The sequence below is a fragment of the Cucurbita pepo genome, chromosome LG03, assembly GCF_002806865.2.
Source record: "Cucurbita pepo subsp. pepo cultivar mu-cu-16 chromosome LG03, ASM280686v2, whole genome shotgun sequence".
NCBI classification, from domain to species: domain Eukaryota; kingdom Viridiplantae; phylum Streptophyta; class Magnoliopsida; order Cucurbitales; family Cucurbitaceae; genus Cucurbita; species Cucurbita pepo.
In genome coordinates, this window is record NC_036640.1 from 5373848 (window position 1) to 5392456 (window position 18609).

Sequence of the window (18609 nt, forward strand, 5' to 3'; positions counted from 1 at the left end):
CCCCCCCCCATAAATACACAAAATAAATCACTGTTGTCCTTTGAATAAATGGAACACAGTATAAAGAAACATATAGACAACAAATTTCATAATAAAATTGTATCTTAGAACAATAAATAAAGGGTCACTTTTGCCCTAGTTTCTCATTCTGAGAGGGTTGTAGCCAATTTTGTAAGAATGAGATATTTCACAATCAAGAAAGCGAGAGAATCCTTTATAGTGAATGATTGATATGCATGAACTTCAGGTTGAATTTCAGATCAATAGCTAAATTTGTTGATACAACAATGATCAAAGTTATAGTAATAAAAAAGTTGTCATAAAAGATACCAATTGAATGCAACTCATCTAAAAACTTGCTCGACCCTACAATATCGCCAAAAATAAGCAGTAGAATATTAAATCTAAGTGGTCGCCATTGATTGAATTCACTCCCTCTAAGCTCCTTATTATACCCATGACCCTTACGACTAAACTCACGAGACAACCCACCTGACCCATGTAACATCTAGACACCAAAAACACGAGTAAGATGTTAAATCTAAGTGGTCACCATTGATTGAATTCACTCCCTCTAAACTCCTTATTAGACCCATGACCCTTACGACCAATCTCACGAGACAACCACTTGACCCATACAACATCTAGACACAAAAAACACGAGTAAGATGTTAAATCTAAGTGGTCACCATTGATTGAATTCACTCCCTCTAAACCCCTTATTATGCCCATGACCCTTACGACTAATCTCACGAGACAACCCACTTGACCCATACAACATCTAGACACCAAAAACACGAGTAAGATGTTAAATCTAAGTGGTCACCATTGATTGAATTCACTCCCTCTAAACTCCTTATTATACCCATGACCCTTACGACTAATCTCACAAGACAACCCACCTGACCCTGACCCATATAACATCTAGACACACCATTGAATTGAGTTCACTCCCTTTAAACTCACTATTATAGGACCCTTATGGGCAATTTTTATATATTTCAAAAGAGGAGCAATAGAATTTGGGAGGTACCATAGCGGGCAGAAAAATTGCTCAGATAAGAGAAAAATAAACGATAGAAAGCCATGTAAGATAAACAGCTCGTTGGCGCCTTCCTGCTGAATAAAGGAACTTCAATTGCACTTTTAAGAGGCAGCCATAGTTAAGAGGAGATGCCTGTGAAACTATAATGCCACATACCACATGCTTACAGACCCCTGCAACAAATCAGATGATAAAGTTGTAGTTAGAAAGCAGAGGGAGAATCCAAAAGCAAAAACCACACTTTTCTCGGAACGATCTTCTTGTTACATTCTTTTATTCTTTTAAGTTAATCCAAGCCGTTTTTTTCCTCGTTCAATCATGTGAATAATGAATAATTCTGTCCAAGTTTAGTCCAAATCAATTTCTTTTCTCGACTTGAGAAAATAAGAAACTGCTTAATTAAAAGAAGGAGAAGTAAAACTCCAAGTAGCGCTTGAAAGATACAGCTTCTTAGAGCTAAAGATGCTAGGCAATAATATATTTTTAAAAAATATTTAAAGATACTAAATAATCCTTCTAAGATATCCTGAACAAGTCTAGAAATCCCTGGTTCTATTCTATTTAAACTAAATAAAATCTTAGCCAGGCATGTGAGATTCTGCATAAGCATACTGATATTGATTAGTTTCTTGTGGCAAGTTGGAGTATGAGAATTTTGTCCTTATGGCTTGAATTACTAAACACTTTTGCAATTATCCTTGATTCATATTTCTCTTGATTGGAGGTCCTTTTTGTAGTTTGCCTCCCTTTTTTTGTATGATCCTGAATTCTTTCAATTCTTCTAAATGAAAGCTGGGTTATTCATAAATAAGTTCAAACGTATTGGCTTTGTTTTCGAACTGATGATCTTAAAGGATTTGCTGGATGAAGTTTTTGATAATGTCAAGGGAGGTCGGTCATCAATAATCTTCTAAACAACTCCAAAGAACTGAATTGATAAGAACAGATAACTTGATCTTGTTCTCTTTAATGATCGCCAGTATTGCCTACACAACAGTTCCTAAAAGAATCTCAACAGAATACATGAACATATTCGATGGTATCTTTCCTTCAGCATTTTACTCTACTCTGAATCCTAGATATTGTGCTAGCAATAGGTTGCTGATGGTTTGGGCACGAAGTCAAATTTTCTTACAGTTCTACAGGCAGAAACGTGTTGCATTTGATTGTACTAAATCCACATTTCAAGTACTAAGCAATCCCTAGTCGCTAAAACTGGACAAAGCTAGAAGAACCGTATGATCGGGCCACTATGCAGAATCCATTCGAACACTAGCAACATCGCGCAATAGCTTATTGTTGAAAGAAAAGATTTACAAATACCTGACTTTCTTTATAAGGATGGCTTTGAGCTTGCGAGCGAGGTCCTGCGATCGAATTTTGCGCTCCAAATTCTTTCTGGCCAAAACTCGTTTCTCAGAATTCTTTATATGATGAGTCTGTTCACGCTTAATCAGCCGCTCAATTCCGCTCGATCGCATCTTCCTTTGCAAAAATGTCAGTGCCCGCTCCAAATTTCCATTCAGTACCTTCACTCTAATCCCCCTCCATTGCTGCTGCTGATAGTGAAGGTGCTGCAGGCAATTGGTGTGCAACGAAGATCTGATGGAGCATGATAGGTTTCGCGACAACGAATTCATTACTAGAGTTCAACCACTCGGTTTGTCGTTCTTACAGCAGGTGAAGTGGGCTATGTCGGCGCCGATAAGCAACAGTGAAGGGACGGCGACGGTAGCTGCGGTTAGAGAGTCGAAACTTGGGATGAAGGGAAACGACGGCGAGAAAGAAAGTGATGGAGGAGATAGATTTAGGGTTAGAAATTAATTTAATAATAATAAAAAAAAAATTATTAACTTTCAATTTCATTACACCATTAATTAATTAATTACATATTTTTAAATTTTAGAAACTTATTAATTAAAAAAATAAAAATAAAATTAAACAAATAAAAAAATAATTTGATTTGTGCATAGTATCATAATCTACAAAATCACCGACCACGATAACTAATTTAAGTGGAGAAAAATGTTATAAACATATTATAAATAAAATAGATTTTGACACTACATTACGATAAGTAAAGCGGTGACTCTCAAATGGTGTTCAACGAGTCACGTGAAGGCTAAGATAGAAGAGTGTCATGATGCGACCGTGACACGCCACATTCAAACTAAGATCATGGATACTATGAAATAATCCATAATTGCAAACAGTTGAAGAACACATCTAGCCTCATCAAAGGTTTTTAATTACATTAAGCAGCCGATGCAACGTCTACGAGTATTTCGATACCAAACCCGGGGCGCGGTAGCAGCAGCCATGGAAACAATATCTCTAATACGTAGGAACAACACGAACATCATCGAGCACGGGGCCACAAAGGGATCCGAAGTCGTCTGTTCTGGTATGGTAGTATGAACTGAAGAATGTGATTCTGGTTCTAGGCGAGATTGCTTTGAACTTGAGAATGGCAGTTTTGTAAAGCCCTTTTCCTTGAGATTGGAAGGGAACTTTGAGAGTGTCTTTAGCAGCAAATGCTTCCACCATCATTGATCCATGGCATCCGTTCTTGGCGTCACCGACTTTGAACGTTAGCGAGTATAGCTTGTTGGGGATGGTTCTGATGATTTGAGCCACCGCGCTTTCTCTCCCTGCAACGAGCTCGACCGCTGCAAGTCCAACGGGAACGTTGAAATGCTTTGAATCAATGAACTTTACAGCCTTGAGTGACTCTATGATCCAGCCTGGGAGTGGAGATGTAAGGTCTTCTTGTCTTGGAGGAAGAAGAACTCCGTTGGTCGAGTTTACTAACCGATGAGGACCAACCTCGAAGCTCGGGTTCCTAACCAAGTTATCTGCAAGATTACCATTAACAAACATCGAGATTAAGCAGCGAACCAAATTCACAAGTTCGTTATCAAATGACCTGAGTTTTTAGATCTCGAAAAGACAGACGAGCATGTTTACCTCTTGTTGGGACTGGACGAATAAGCTCTTTGATGGCAACGGCGTCCAACAGAGGTCCACAAGCGGGATCTTCCTGAACTCCGGGATTGTGGAACGTAACCTTAACAGAATCCGACGAAGCTACAAATCCGAAAGCGTAAACATCGCCTCCATCGCTGCTGTAAAGAGTCTGCAGAGGCAAACTTCCATTCTGGGGAGGTACTAACACAGACAAGACTTCATCTTGTGCACATGTTCTTGAAGCTCCAAAAGTTAGAGCATAAAGAGACCCTTTTTTCACTTTTATGATCTGAGATATCGATGCTTCGTTGCCGAGCCTTACGGCATGGACGCCGTGAGCAACGGGGAAGAACATTCCGCCGGGTTGAGGGCCACCTGAGATGTACTCAACAAAGCCATTGATCTCCCAGCTTGGCAGAGAGTCTTTGCCTACTATGACTGTTTTCTTTAAGTTGGTTTTTAATGGTGGTTCCTCAAAGTTCCCATTTGCTAGAAGTCCTGTGTGAATAAAGAAGCAACGTTCAAGATCAAGAAATGCTCTAAGAGGGAGGCAGAAAGTTAAAGATCCAACTCGATTGACATATAACAGGCCAAGCTCACCGCTAGCAGATATTATTTTGTTTAGGCTCTCTTTTCGGCTTCCCCTCAAGGTTTTAAAACACGCCCACTAGAGAGAGATTTCCACACCTTTCTCTAAAGAATGCTTCGTTCCTCTCTCCAACTGATGTGGGATCTCACAATACACCCCTTTGAGAGCTAGCGTCCTCGCTGACACACCGCCCGATATCTAGCTCTAATACCATTTGTAACAGCCCAAGCCCACCGTTGTCCGTTTTGGCCAGTTACGTATCACCGTCAACCTCACGGTTTGAAAACACGTCTGCTAGGGAGAGGTTTCCCTTCCGGGCTCCACCCTTACAAAATATGTTCCGTTCCCCTCTTCAACCGACTTGGGATCTCACAATCCACCCCCTTGAGGGCCCAGCATCCTCGTTAGCACACTGACCAATGTCTAGCTCTGATACCATTTGTAACAGTCCAAGCCCATCGCTAGCACATATTGTCTGCTTTGGCCCATTACATATCACCATCAACCTCACAGTTCTAAAACACGTCTACTAGGGAGAGGGGTTTCACACCCTTATAAGGAATGCTTCTTCCCCTCTCCAACCAATGTGAGATCTCACAATCCACCCCATTGAGGGCCCAACATCCCTACTAGCACACCGCCCGGTGTCTAGCTCTGATACCATTTGTAACAATCCAAGCCAAGAAGGAAAAGTTCAAAGAGTACAATATCTGCTAGCGGTGAGCCTAGGCTCATTTGACACTCTTAGCATCCTAACACCAAATACAAAGCCTCAAACGGGTTTGGAGAGTAAAACAAACTCTATAAGGGGCAGATCTAAATGGATTTCATAAGTAAAACCAGTACAAAACATTCAATATAGCAAACCAGAAAGCTAAAACTACACATTTCTACAATAAATCCAACAAACAAGATCCAAAACAGTACCAACAACAAAAGAGAGAAGCCCACAAACAAACATCAGTTCATCATGCAGCTAAACAACAAACCCACATAAAAGATAGCCAAATTACAAAACTAAGCAAAAGGGGTTTCGAAAATAAGCATTATACCTTCCAAAATCGACCCTGCAAAGGCTGAAGAAGCCAATAGCAAGAAGAACGCTAGCAATGGCAGTGATGAACATGAAAGAGAAGCCATTTTTNACTAGCACACCGCCCGGTGTCTAGCTCTGATACCATTTGTAACAATCCAAGCCAAGAAGGAAAAGTTCAAAGAGTACAATATCTGCTAGCGGTGAGCCTAGGCTCATTTGACACTCTTAGCATCCTAACACCAAATACAAAGCCTCAAACTGGTTTGGAGAGTAAAACAAACTCTATAAGGGGCAGATCTAAATGGATTTCATAAGTAAAACCAGTACAAAACATTCATTATAGCAAACCAGAAAGCTAAAACTACACATTTCTACAATAAATCCAACAAACAAGATCCAAAACAGTACCAACAACAAAAGAGAGAAGCCCACAAACAAACATCAGTTCATCATGCAGCTAAACAACAAACCCACATAAAAGATAGCCAAATTACAAAACTAAGCAAAAGGGGTTTCGAAAATAAGCATTATACCTTCCAAAGTCGACCCTGCAAAGGCTGAAGAAGCCAATAGCAAGAAGAACGCTAGCAATGGCAGTGATGAACATGAAAGAGAAGCCATTTTTGGGGGGTTTGAGAAGGGGAAAAGGGTATTCAATGGATGGGAGAGGAAGTGGGATTAAGAGATTGTATTTATAGTGAGGGAAAAATGATAAAACCACGAAGACGCGAGGAAAGAGAAGGAGATTAGTAGAGAAATCCGCGTTTAAGTGAGGTGTAACCTGAAACATTGTTTGTGTATCTGTCTGCTTATTTCCATTTGGGACCGATTTTTTCTCCATGATTCATGGCCTCAAGTGGCAAACTTGTCATTTCACTTTCTCCTCAAAAATCGTTTTTGTTTTATTTTCTAATTTTCTTTTTACTTCAATCATCCTGTAATCGACCATATCGAGCGATAAATTATAGGAGTGTCTAAAAACACCATCAACTCAATCGGTATGGTTTGAATTCAATTATGAACTTATCTGAATTAGGTTCATATAAATAAAATTTATTTATGAATTCGATACAGTATTACTGGAATGATTCTTCTCGGATAAAATAATATTTTGTATTCTTTATTTATTTATTTATTTATTTATTTATTTATTTGAATGTTTTGGGTTAAATTTGTTATTATTTTTATATCTTAATTTAAAATTGAACGTATAAGAATTAAAAAATCCAAATAATTGGGAGTTATTTATTTATTATTTTATTTGAAGTTTTAAATTTATTTGTAATTAATGGTTTCGGTTGAGGAAACAAGAAATAGAAGTGGCTGGAATTAATTAATCTTTCTTCGTTCTGATGAATTTAATTAAATAAATAAATAAATAATAATTTTTGGGGCATTATTTGAATACATGTCAGATGCTGTCTCTCAATGCAATTTAATTTAACTTAATTTAATTTATGAGAAATTAAAAAAAAATATCACATTATCTATGAATACAACGAAATTTCCTGCCCACTTCATCAACTTATTAAAATATTTATTTAGCAGTGGTTTCTAAGTCATATTATAAAAATTAAAAATATATATAAATGCAGGAAAATTATTTAANTGCAGGGAAATTATTTATAAAAAAACATAAATATTATGAATTATAAAACTTGTTAAATAAAAATAATTATTTCAGCCTTTAAAAAATATTCATTATTATAAGATAAAACATTAGAGAATCTTATGGAATTTGATTCTCCCCATGTGTAGTTGGAGATCTATCTCCACTTGATTGATTGATAATTATTGTTTTTTTTTTGGGCATAATTTGCATAAATATTTTAAATTAACGAATATATTGCTACGAGTGCACTTTATAGTCTATTGATATGATATTGATGGTTCGAAACTCGATCATGTCATTGTGTGAAACCCAATTTGCATTTGGTTAATGTATCTGAATGATCAATAGGCTAAACCGATTTGTTCGTTGATGAATTTCATCTACTGTTAGTTTTACTTAGTCATTAAATTGGTCCTTCCATTCGAGAAGTTGTAATGAATCGAGATGTTTATTTTCAGTCTAAAATAGTTGAAGATATGTCCGTTGTTTCGGTAAGTTTTATCAAAACAGTGGAATTCATGACATGTCAGATCGATGATATGATTTTTATCAATCATTACCAAACTCAATTTGAGATCTTGTGATTGAACATAAACTTCTGTCTCCTACGATCATAATGCCAAGAGAAATGGTCGAGAGAAGAGGTATTGTTTAAGGGATAGTTGAGATAATGTAATATCGTCCTACCAAAATATATATATATATATATTTTTTCGTTACATCTCAAATATCAATCGAATTATTATTATTAATAATAAAAAAACATAATTAATCATTTAAAAAATAAAAGTGTAAAGAAAAGGAGAGAAAAAAAAGGCAATTCCATCTTATTCCCAGCATACCCCACGCGGTTTTAAAAAATAAATTATTTTTTTATGTTTTAATTTTTTTTTTGTGCGTAATTAATTGGTTACAAACCATCTTATTTAAAATAAAATAAATAAATAAAAACATAAATAGAACATTAATTTGATGGGGAAAATGGGTAGAGGAGGGTAAAATTGGGATTTTCGTCCTGATTTTTTTTTTTAAATGTAATTATTAAATTTGAAAATCAGAATACAATATAATAATAATAATAATAAGTTTTAAGAATGCGTAGGATATCAAATAATTGATGCTAAGATGCGCCAGCTAAAGTGTCGCTTTAGCCGGTTCAGATTCCACATGCGCATTGTCGACTTGTCGTGAGGAAAGGCTATAATTTAACGAATTGAAAATTTATTTTAATGAGAAATTAATATTTTCCTAAAATTAATAAATTAAAACTGGCACGTGGCATTATTAAAGTGAGACGTGTGGTGGGTAGGACAACAAAGATTTTGTTTAATAAAAAAGACTAATTTAATGGTAATGGGCTGATTGGGGGCCCATTTCCCATGTGCACTCAGGCCCACTTCCTCAATCACCTTTCTAACATTTTCTTGATTTTGTCTCCTTAATTGTTAATTATTTTTCTTAGATTTAACATTTTGATTCACATTACCAAACGCTCTCACATGTAGCATCGTAAAGTAACTTTGAGATGCAGACTTGCCATGTTGATTGAATGAATTCTTTTAGTGTAAAAAGAATGAACGTTTCATCCATCTTGATACTAACATGAAACCATTCTTTGTAGACAATATTGCAGATCTATTTAATTAGCACATGGTAGATTTTGGAGATTGAATTAAATTAATATATATATATATTTCGTTATATTTTAGTTTTTATAAGTTCAGAGGTTCAAATTTGGACTTTAAACTTTTAATAAAATCTTATAATTAATAGATACGGATAAAATTGATTAGTTTAAGGATACAGGTTGAAGTAATGAAATCGACGTGTCAATCGAACTAAATAAGAATAAGGGCTCAAATCAACCAATGTTATTAAAGAAAAAAAAAAGTATGTTTAAAACGTNTTTTTTTTTTTTTTTTTTTTTTTTTTTTTTTTTTTTTTTTTTGAATATCAAGGTTATAATTATTTTTAAGATATTTATTTTTTATTATTAAAATATAATCATGCATTCAAATTATTTTTGAAGCGAGGACGGTCGCTCCAAAATTGACCATCGAAAATTAACTTACTTGTGGTCACTTTTTGAACTTAAAATTGATATTAGTAGACAGATACTCACTTTTCGATGTATTCGTGCCAATGTTTGTTTGACCCTTCAGTTAAAAAATAGTTGTTTTACCTTAAATTTGAATTACATAATTTTTTTTCTTTTAATGGAGTTTTTATTGTAGAAATGTCCGACAAACGTATTAGCCATCTATTTCATTCTCTATTATCGTGAAAATTTTCATTTATTTTTGTTTAAAAAAAAATAATTATTTTAAAGTTTTCATTTTTATTATAGCCTTAGTTACGGATAGTAATTTTTTTAATAAATTAATATATTTCTAAAATAAAGATAAATTTTTTAATTTTAATAAAAAAATGTACAACNCATGTGCACTCAGGCCCACTTCCTCAATCACCTTTCTAACATTTTCTTGATTTTGTCTCCTTAATTGTTAATTATTTTTCTTAGATTTAACATTTTGATTCACATTACCATTTTAATTATTTTTTTTTTCTATGTGTGACACTTTAGTTTTACGATACAACTCACTACAATGGCATAGTGACGCTCTCACATGTAGCATCGTAAAGTAACTTTGAGATGCAGACTTGCCATGTTGATTGGTTGAATTCTTTTAGGGTAGAAAGAATGAACGTTTCATCCATCTATTTAATTAGCCCATTGTAGAATTTGGAGATTGGGATGGTTCAAATTTGGACTTTAAGTTTTTAATAAATCTTATAATTAATAGATACCGACAAAATTGATTAGCTTAAGGATAGAGAGGTAGGTAATGGTAATTTTTTTTAATAAATTAATATATTTCCAAAATAAAGATAAATTTTTTAATTTTAATAAAAAAAGGTACAATAGTCTTTAAATATTACCATTAGAATAAATGACATAAATTAATTATATTAAAGGTTAAAGGTTTACGTATCTATTATATTTTTTAAAATATAAAAAATTAAATAAAACTCAGCTTCACAATTAAAAAAAAAAAAAAAGAAATTATGAGAAATTTTAAAATGTAAAAACTAAACCAGGACGACTGGGTTTCATCGGAACCCGAGCCAGTCAGGCCCAAACCCGGATCGCAGCAGAGCTAGCCGTTGGCGTTGTTGTAAAAGAAGCCGCCCAAATTCAAATTCAAATTCAAATTCTTGAATCAAACCCTAATTTCTATAAATCCCCAATTTCTTTCTCTTTCATCACCTAGAATCTTTCAGACACCATCTCTGTGTCTTTTTTCTCTCTCTCAAGAACGAGTTTTTCGATCACCATGGCCGTGGAGAAGAAGCGCCCATTGCAGAACAGCAACGCCGCCAATGTCGACTCCGATCCGGGGGGGCCAAAGAAAACAATCGAAGAAATGTACCAGAAGAAGACTCAGCTAGAGCACATCCTCCTCAGACCCGATACCTATGTCGGATCAATCGAAAAGCACACCCAGAATCTCTGGATTTACGAGAACGACAAGATGGTCCACCGATCCGTCACATATGTGCCTGGTCTTTACAAGATCTTTGATGAAATTTTGGTCAATGCTGCAGATAATAAGCAGAGAGACCCCTCGATGGACTCGCTCAAGGTTGTAATTGACGCTGAGCAGAATTTTATCAGTGTGTTCAACAATGGAGATGGAGTTCCGGTTGAAGTTCATCAGGAAGAAAAGGTTTATGTGCCTGAGTTGATCTTCGGACATCTGTTGACTAGTAGTAACTATGATGATACTGAGAAGAAAACCACTGGTGGACGCAACGGCTACGGTGCGAAACTTACGAATATTTTTTCTACTGAATTTGTGATCGAGACGGCAGATGGAAGACGTCTGAAGAAGTATAAGCAGGTACGATTTCTGCATCCTTCGTGAAGGATAAATCGTGTTTTATTTTCTTTTTTGACTTAATTTTGCGGATTTGGTGATTTGACTTTGATCCGATGGTGTGGGCTCTATTATTTGTGCATTGGAATTCTGCAATGCCGTCATGAACTATAAGATGCCATAAACGTCTCTATTTATTTTCAATTTTGCTTGCAGTTATCCTGTTTAGGTATTGATCTCAGATGCTTGATTCATAGGTTTTGATTCTCCTAGTGCGTTTCTGGAATTCTGCAATGTCTTTTAGCTTCGAGGTTCTTTCATAATTGTGCTTCAAGAACTATAAAATGCTATATATGTCTTTGTTTTGTAATNCATAATTGTGCTTCAAGAACTATAAAATGCTATATATGTCTTTATTTTGTAAATTATGTTTGCATTCATCTTAGAATCTTGGTTCATACTCTTTCCCCGAGCCTCATTTTTAAAAGTACTCTTTGGATATCATTTCCCTCCTTGAATGTAACTTCCTGTAACTTATATAAGATTTTCTTAGTTCTTTGAGGTTAGCTTTTGTTGAAGTAGTATAATCATCTGAGCTTCTTTTAGCAAGTGCTGGAAATTAACCAATGTGCTTATTTTGAACATGGAAGGTATTCTCTGATAACATGGGGAAAAAATCTGAGCCGATCATAACAAAGTGCAAGGAGGGTGATAATTGGACCAAGGTGACTTTTAAGCCAGACTTGGCTAAGTTCAACATGACTCATCTTGAAGATGACGTTGTTGCACTGATGAAAAAGAGAGTGCTGGATTTGGCCGGATGCCTCGGTAAAACCGTGAAAGTTGAGCTAAATGGACAAAGGGTCCCTGTTAAATCGTTTCAAGATTATGTAGACTTCTATCTCAAATCGGCAGCCGCATTCCAGACGGAACCTCCAAAAAGGTAGACTTCTGTTTGCATAATTTGAAGTTTATGTTATATTCTACGGATTTGGTATAAGGGTTAAGAATTCTTTCAGGTATCACATTCGGCCTAATGAGAGATGGGAAATCGTGGTGACCTTAAGTGAGGGCCAGTTCCAGCAGGTAATCTTTTGAATGAGTGCGATCACTGCAACTAACGCTGTATATTGTAAGTTCTTGAGTAATTAATTGGTGTTTCGTTGAGCAGGTCAGCTTTGTGAACGGGATTGCAACTATCAAGGGTGGGACTCATGTCGATTACATTACTAATCAAATAGCAAATTATGTTATGACTGTTGTAAATAAGAAGAACAAAAATGCTAACGTGAAGGCCCACAACGTGAAGAGCTATTTGTGGGTTTTTATCAACGCTCTCATTGATAATCCTGCCTTCGACTCCCAAACCAAGGAAACCTTGACAATTCGTCAAAGCAGTTTCGGCTCTGCATGCGAACTTACGCCAGACTTTTTGAAGAACGGTATGCATGCATAAATCATCAACATAATCCATATGCTGGTTTATTATTAAGTGTAAGATACTGATTACTGTACATGTTGCAACTCAGTGGCCACGAAATCTGGCATTATGGATAGCGTTCTCTCGTGGGTTAATTTCAAGCAAAGCAAAGACCTGAAGAAAACGGATGGAGCAAAAACAGAAAAGATTAGTGGTATAGAAAAGTTGGAGGATGCCAATTGCGCTGGAGGGAAGAATTCGGAAAAATGTACCTTAATTTTGACAGAAGGAGATTCAGCCAAGGCCCTTGCAGTAAGTTTTTAATTTTGACACTTGCAGATTGATGCTTTTCTCTCCCTTTCCCTAGATGATTTATAACTTTGTTGTTGTTCTTCCAATAGATGGCTGGTCTCGGTGTAGTAGGTCGAGATTTTTATGGCGTATTCCCACTGAGAGGTAAATTGCTCAATGTGAGGGAAGCAAGCAGTAAACAGATCACTGAGAATAAAGAAATCCAATACATCAAGCAAATTCTTGGACTTCAGCAAGGGAAGGAATACAACAATGCTAAGGCTTTGAGATATGGTCATTTGATGATTATGACCGATCAGGTCTGATGGCTTACGAATTTATGTTCATTTATTTGCTTCTGTCTGCAACAAGGGCTTAACGTCAATGCCATTACACAGGATCACGATGGTTCGCACATTAAAGGGCTCTTGATCAACTTTATTCATTCTTTCTGGCCTTCCCTCTTAAGAGTGCCGTCGTTTTTGGTTGAATTCATAACGCCTATTGTCAAGGTTGGTTATGCTTCGTTGATTAGTCCTCACTAGCAAGGTTTCTAAAAGGTACGGCTTCTCACACANAACGCCTATTGTCAAGGTTGGTTATGCTTCGTTGATTAGTCCTTACTAGCAAGGTTTCTAAAAGGTACGGCTTCTCACACATTCTTTTGACGTCCGCAGGCTACTCATAGGAATGGAACTGTTTTATCATTCTATACCATGCCCGAGTACGAGGCTTGGAAAGATAACTTAAGGGGCAATGCAAGTGGCTGGTCAATCAAGTACTATAAGGTCGGTCTTTAAGACTTAAATATAGCAACTTCATTGTGTAAGTTGTATTTCTTCAAATTCTATTTGAAATGTATTAGCGTTGTTAGGAAAACTGACTCTCTACCATGGTATGATATTGTCCATTTGGAGCATAAGCTCTCATGGCTTTGCTTTGGGCTTCCCTAAAAGGCCTAGTACCAATGGATATGTATTCCTTACTTATAAACCCATGATCCNTGTGTAAGTTGTATTTCTTCAAATTCTATTTGAAATGTATTAGTGTTGATAGGAAAACTGACTCTCTACAATAGTATGATATTGTCCATTTGGAGCATAAGTTCTCATGGTTTTGTTTTGGGCTTCCTTAAAAGGCCTCGTACTAATAGATATGTATTCCTTACTTATAAACCCATGATCTTTCTCTAAATTAGCCACGTGGGACTTCCTCCTAACAATCCTCAACAAGTGTTTCCGTCTATAAATTTGTTATACTAATTGCGCAGGGGTTGGGAACAAGCACATCTAAAGAAGGAAGAGAGTACTTCGAACAGCTGGCAAAGCACAAGAAAGATTTTATTTGGCAAGATGAACATGACGGGGAGGCGATTGAGCTTGCTTTCAGTAAGAAGAAGATTGAAGAGAGGAAGAATTGGCTCCGTCAATTTGAGGTAAGACGTTTGATCAACCAACAGCCCATGTAATTTAGCCTTGAGGCAAGGAGTTAATCGTCTTCAATAACACGTTTGCAGGCTGGTACCCATCTAGATCAGTCAGAAAAATTGATCAAATATAGCGACTTCGTCAACAAGGAGCTTATATTATTTTCAATGGCTGATTTACAAAGGTCTATTCCCTCAATGGTTGATGGCCTTAAACCTGGCCAAAGGAAGATCCTTTTCTGTTCTTTCAAGAGAAACTTTATCAAAGAGGCAAAGGTTTCTCAATTTTCCGGTTATGTATCTGAGCATTCTGCTTATCATCACGGTGAGCAGAGTCTTGCTAGTACCATCATTGGAATGGCACAGGACTTTGTCGGCAGCAACAACATTAATCTTCTTCTACCAAATGGACAGTTTGGCACACGAAACCATGTAGATATTCCCTCATTTAACTCTCATGAACACAGTCTTATGAAATTCTAGGCATTGATTTATTTTGTGCGTTTTTCTCCAGGGAGGCNCGAAACCATGTAGATATTCCCTCATTTAACTCTCATGAACACAAGTCTTATGAAATTCTAGGCATTGATTTATTTTGTGCGTTTTTCTCCAGGGAGGCAAAGATCATGCAAGTTCTAGGTACATTTACACTAAACTTTCAAATGCTACACGATTCCTTTTCCCGAAAGACGACGACAAACTTCTTAACTACTTAAATGAAGACGGCCAGTCGATTGAACCAACCTGGTAAATCTCAACTAGTGCATTTTTTTCCCACTTAAGAAAAATAAGTTTGCACAAGGCTTGAAACGTTGTCATGTTCATCTTTTTCTTTTGTGCTTTTAGGTATATGCCTATCATACCAACCGTTCTTGTCAACGGAAGTGAGGGAATAGGAACTGGTTGGAGTTCGTACATTCCAAATTATAATCCTAGAGACATCATTAGAAATGTAAGACGCATGTTGAATGGTGAAGCGATGTTGCCAATGGATCCCTGGTATAGAGGTTTTTCAGGAACTATAGAGAAAACTGCCACTAAAGAAGGAGGTACTAGTTACACTGTTAGTGGAATTATTGAGGAAGTCAGCGACACGACGTTAAGAATAACCGAGTTGCCAGTCCGCCGATGGACTAATGATTACAAGGACTTTCTTGACTCTGTAACAAGAGTTTCAACAAAGAATGACAAAGATAAAGAAAAAGCAGCGAAGGATCCTTTTATTGAGGTAGAGAAATGATGACACTCACGCAAAAGCTTCTTATTCATTGTGTACTAACAAAATCTACTTTCCTTGGTGCTATTGCAGCAAGCTGACCACCACAGCGATGACAAAACTGTTTCCATTGATGTTCACTTGACGGAGGAAAACATGATACTGGCCATGCAGGAAGGTTTGAAGAAGAAATTCAAATTAACTACAACTGTTAGCACTAGCAACATGCATCTGTTTGATGCAAATGGCGTGATTAAGAAATATGACACACCAGAACAAAGTATGTTGTGTTTTGATATTTACATACAATACCTGGCTTTTTATTGCTGCTGTTGGAGCTCCTTGACCTGACTTAAAAATATAACTATTTTGCAGTTCTTGAGGAGTTTTTCCCTCTTAGACTTGAATTCTTTGAGAAAAGAAAGGTGAGCGTCGCATCCTTGTGTTGTTCTCCTAATTGTCTGAATGGTAGAGAAAACAATGATCTGTTGACTAAACTTTTCACTTTGGAATGTAGAGAAATCTTTTGGAAAACCTTGAAACGGAGTTGCTCAAACTGGAAAACAAGGTGAGGTTTATCCTTGCTGTTGTGAATGGAGAGATAATAGTAAGCAATAGAAGAAGAGTAGATTTGTTCCATGAGCTTCAAGAGAAAGGCTTTACACCCTTTCCTAAGAAGACTAAATCCGTTGAGCCGGAGGTTGCCGGGGCATCAAACGAAACAGATGAGGCAGAGGAGAGTCCGGAAGTAGTAAAAGGGGAACGAGTCAGTGATTACGAGTATCTACTCGCTCTGGCAATCGGAACCTTGACCATCGAGAAGGTTCAGGAGCTATGTAATGAGAGAGACAAGTTCAAAGGGGAAGTGGAAGAGCTGAGGAAGGCAACCCCGAAGTCTTTGTGGCTGAAAGATCTTGATTATCTCGAGAAGGAACTTGATGTAAGATCAAACTAATAACTTCTTTCACATTTCATGATATTCATTGTCAGCTACATTTTGCTTAAGATCTTGATTGTAATACAGGAGATGGATAGAAATGATGCTCAGGCAGATGAGGTAAGAAAACAGCAGAGAATAAAAAATAACGATGTAAAGCCAAAAATCTCTAGAAATGCACCAAAAGCCCCACGCAACAGTAAGAAGACCAGCAATTCAGAAACCATCACGGAAAGTATGGACATAACAACATCTAGTTCTACAACAACGGAAGTTGGTAAGTTTTTTTTATCATCCTCTTCAGAAACTTCTATGTTTGTTTGGTTTTATTTTCTTTGCCGTTATTATTAACCTCAATGATTTTCACTTTTTACAGCAAATAACCCGGTGGTGAAGCCCAAAGGCAAAGCAGCTCCAAGAAAAGCTCCTGCTAAAAAGGTAACAGTTTTGATAATTCATTTTAGTCCTTCAGAAACTCCCCATCANCAAAGGCAAAGCAGCTCCAAGAAAAGCTCCTGCTAAAAAGGTAACAGTTTTGATAATTCGTTTTAGTCCTTCAGAAACTCCCCATCAAATGATCGCTTGGAAATAATGACTTTGTTTTGTTGTGAAAACAGCAGGGTAAAGCTGCAGTTCTTGACGACGATGACNTGTTGTGAAAACAGCAGGGTAAAGCTGCAGTTCTTGACGACGATGACGACGACGAAGTCCTCGAGCTTAAAGATCGTCTTGCTGCCTACAAACTTGAATCATCTCCTGAACCATCAGAAGGTAAAATAATTTTCATTCATTGTTGAAACTAATCACAAATTTACTTTTAAGTGTGAACGAGCCCTTTATCCTGTTAAATTACTGCTATTCCCAATAGTTACAAAGTTGTATATTCTCTTGGTTTCTNACGACGACGAAGTCCTCGAGCTTAAAGATCGTCTTGCTGCCTACAAACTTGAATCATCTCCTGAACCATCAGAAGGTAAAATAATTTTCATTCATTGTTGGAACTAATCACAAATTTACATTTATGTGTGAACGAGCCCTTTATCCTGTTAAATTACTGCTATTCCCAATAGTTACACAGTTGTATATTCTCTTGGTTATAGATATCATACAAAATTTGATGATCAAACTTTTTTTCTCGTCAGTTTCAGCCATGGAAACTGAAGTGCCGAAAGTACAAGCGGCGGCCAAGAAGAAAGAACCCAGCAAGAGAGCAGCTGCCAAGAAGAAAACTACTGCAAAGTCTGCTCAGATTTCCGATGACAGCGACAACGGGGACTTCGAAATAAAGGAGATAGCCCCTCCAGCAGCCAAGAAGGGAGGAGGAAGAAAGGCAGCTGCAAATGCCAAAACAACCAAAACAACCAAGAAGCAAGAGCCGGTGGCGAGGTTGGGTCAGAAACTGATAACTCAGATGCTGGAGCCAACTGAGAACTCCGGCATCTCACCGGAGAAGAAAGTGAGGAAGATAAGAGAATCACCTTTCAACAAGAAAAGTGGCTCTATGTTGGGAAGAAAAATTGGGGAAGAGGAAGAGGAAGTAGAAGCTGGAAATGAAGGAAAGATGATGGGTTCTGCTTCTTCTGAGACTACTGATGAAGAAGTCGGCCGAGTTCCGCTGGCAAGAGGAAGATCACAGAGGACAAACAGAACTCAGGTCAGATATGTGGTTAGTGATTCAGATAGCGAACCAGTTTATGAGGATTCCGACTTTGATGAAGAAGCCGACTTGGATGAAGATTGATTCAAGAAGAAACCTCTATGAATGTATAAACAACTTCTTTCTGGGGAGAAACTGATCTTTGGAGATCTGTCTTCTTGGAGTATTGTATTTAACCGTCACTTAAGCAGCAGAACTAGGAATCTAAACCACTGGGCATTAACATGTTTAGATATTCTTGCAAACCACATTTGAATGCATCCAAAAAGCCATTGAAAAGTCCTCATAAAAGACTTACTTGCAAAAGTAGCCAATTCCCATCTCATTTTTGTCTCCATATAACAAAATCTATCCATTCCTTTCCCCAATTTATTCAAATTCCCATCCTTAAATAGATCTCCATCCCCACAAAATATCTCCAAACACCATTTTCTTCCATTTCCATGGCAGCCCTCTCCACCGACCACCGTCATTTCTTCCCCGCCGTGCAGTTCGGAAACAGAAGCATCAGCCCAAGACCGATCGTCTTTCTCTG

General features: G+C 37.0%; 3 protein-coding genes across 8 annotated transcripts; 1 reads left to right on the forward strand and 2 right to left on the reverse strand.

Moving 5' to 3' along the window:
- Positions 1-213: 213 nt before the first annotated feature.
- Positions 214-2863, reverse strand: LOC111789807. The gene is made up of 2 exons (XM_023670505.1): positions 2369-2863; positions 214-1218 (listed from the first exon to the last, which is right to left on the reverse strand). The coding sequence occupies exons 1-2, from the start codon at positions 2683-2685 to the stop codon at positions 1209-1211; spliced, it is 327 nt and encodes a 108-aa protein (XP_023526273.1). The 5' UTR covers positions 2686-2863; the 3' UTR covers positions 214-1208.
- A 192-nt stretch (positions 2864-3055) lies between these two features.
- LOC111791609 lies at positions 3056-6359 on the reverse strand. Its single transcript, XM_023673002.1, has 4 exons — positions 6264-6359; positions 5654-5745; positions 4013-4510; positions 3056-3900 (listed from the first exon to the last, which is right to left on the reverse strand). The coding sequence occupies exons 2-4, from the start codon at positions 5739-5741 to the stop codon at positions 3380-3382; spliced, it is 1107 nt and encodes a 368-aa protein (XP_023528770.1). The 5' UTR covers positions 5742-5745; positions 6264-6359; the 3' UTR covers positions 3056-3379.
- A 4225-nt stretch (positions 6360-10584) lies between these two features.
- Positions 10585-18319, forward strand: LOC111790923 (DNA topoisomerase 2). Of its 6 annotated transcripts, none has more exons than XM_023672052.1 (20): positions 10585-11151; positions 11778-12070; positions 12147-12213; positions 12299-12569; positions 12657-12859; positions 12949-13158; positions 13237-13350; positions 13516-13626; positions 14109-14273; positions 14355-14696; positions 14878-15011; positions 15111-15492; positions 15574-15760; positions 15856-15905; positions 15998-16420; positions 16505-16694; positions 16794-16855; positions 17035-17065; positions 17316-17390; positions 17560-18319. In XM_023672052.1, exons 1-20 carry the CDS (start codon positions 10585-10587, stop codon positions 18156-18158), a joined length of 4476 nt encoding a protein of 1491 aa, XP_023527820.1. In that variant the 3' UTR covers positions 18159-18319. The 6 variants fall into 6 exon arrangements, with proteins under 6 accessions (XP_023527820.1, XP_023527823.1, XP_023527822.1 ...); XM_023672055.1 differs by having other exon boundaries at positions 17038-17065; XM_023672054.1 differs by lacking the exons at positions 17035-17065; positions 17316-17390 and adding an exon at positions 17083-17188 and having other exon boundaries at positions 17560-18158.
- The last annotated feature ends 290 nt before the right edge of the window (positions 18320-18609 follow it).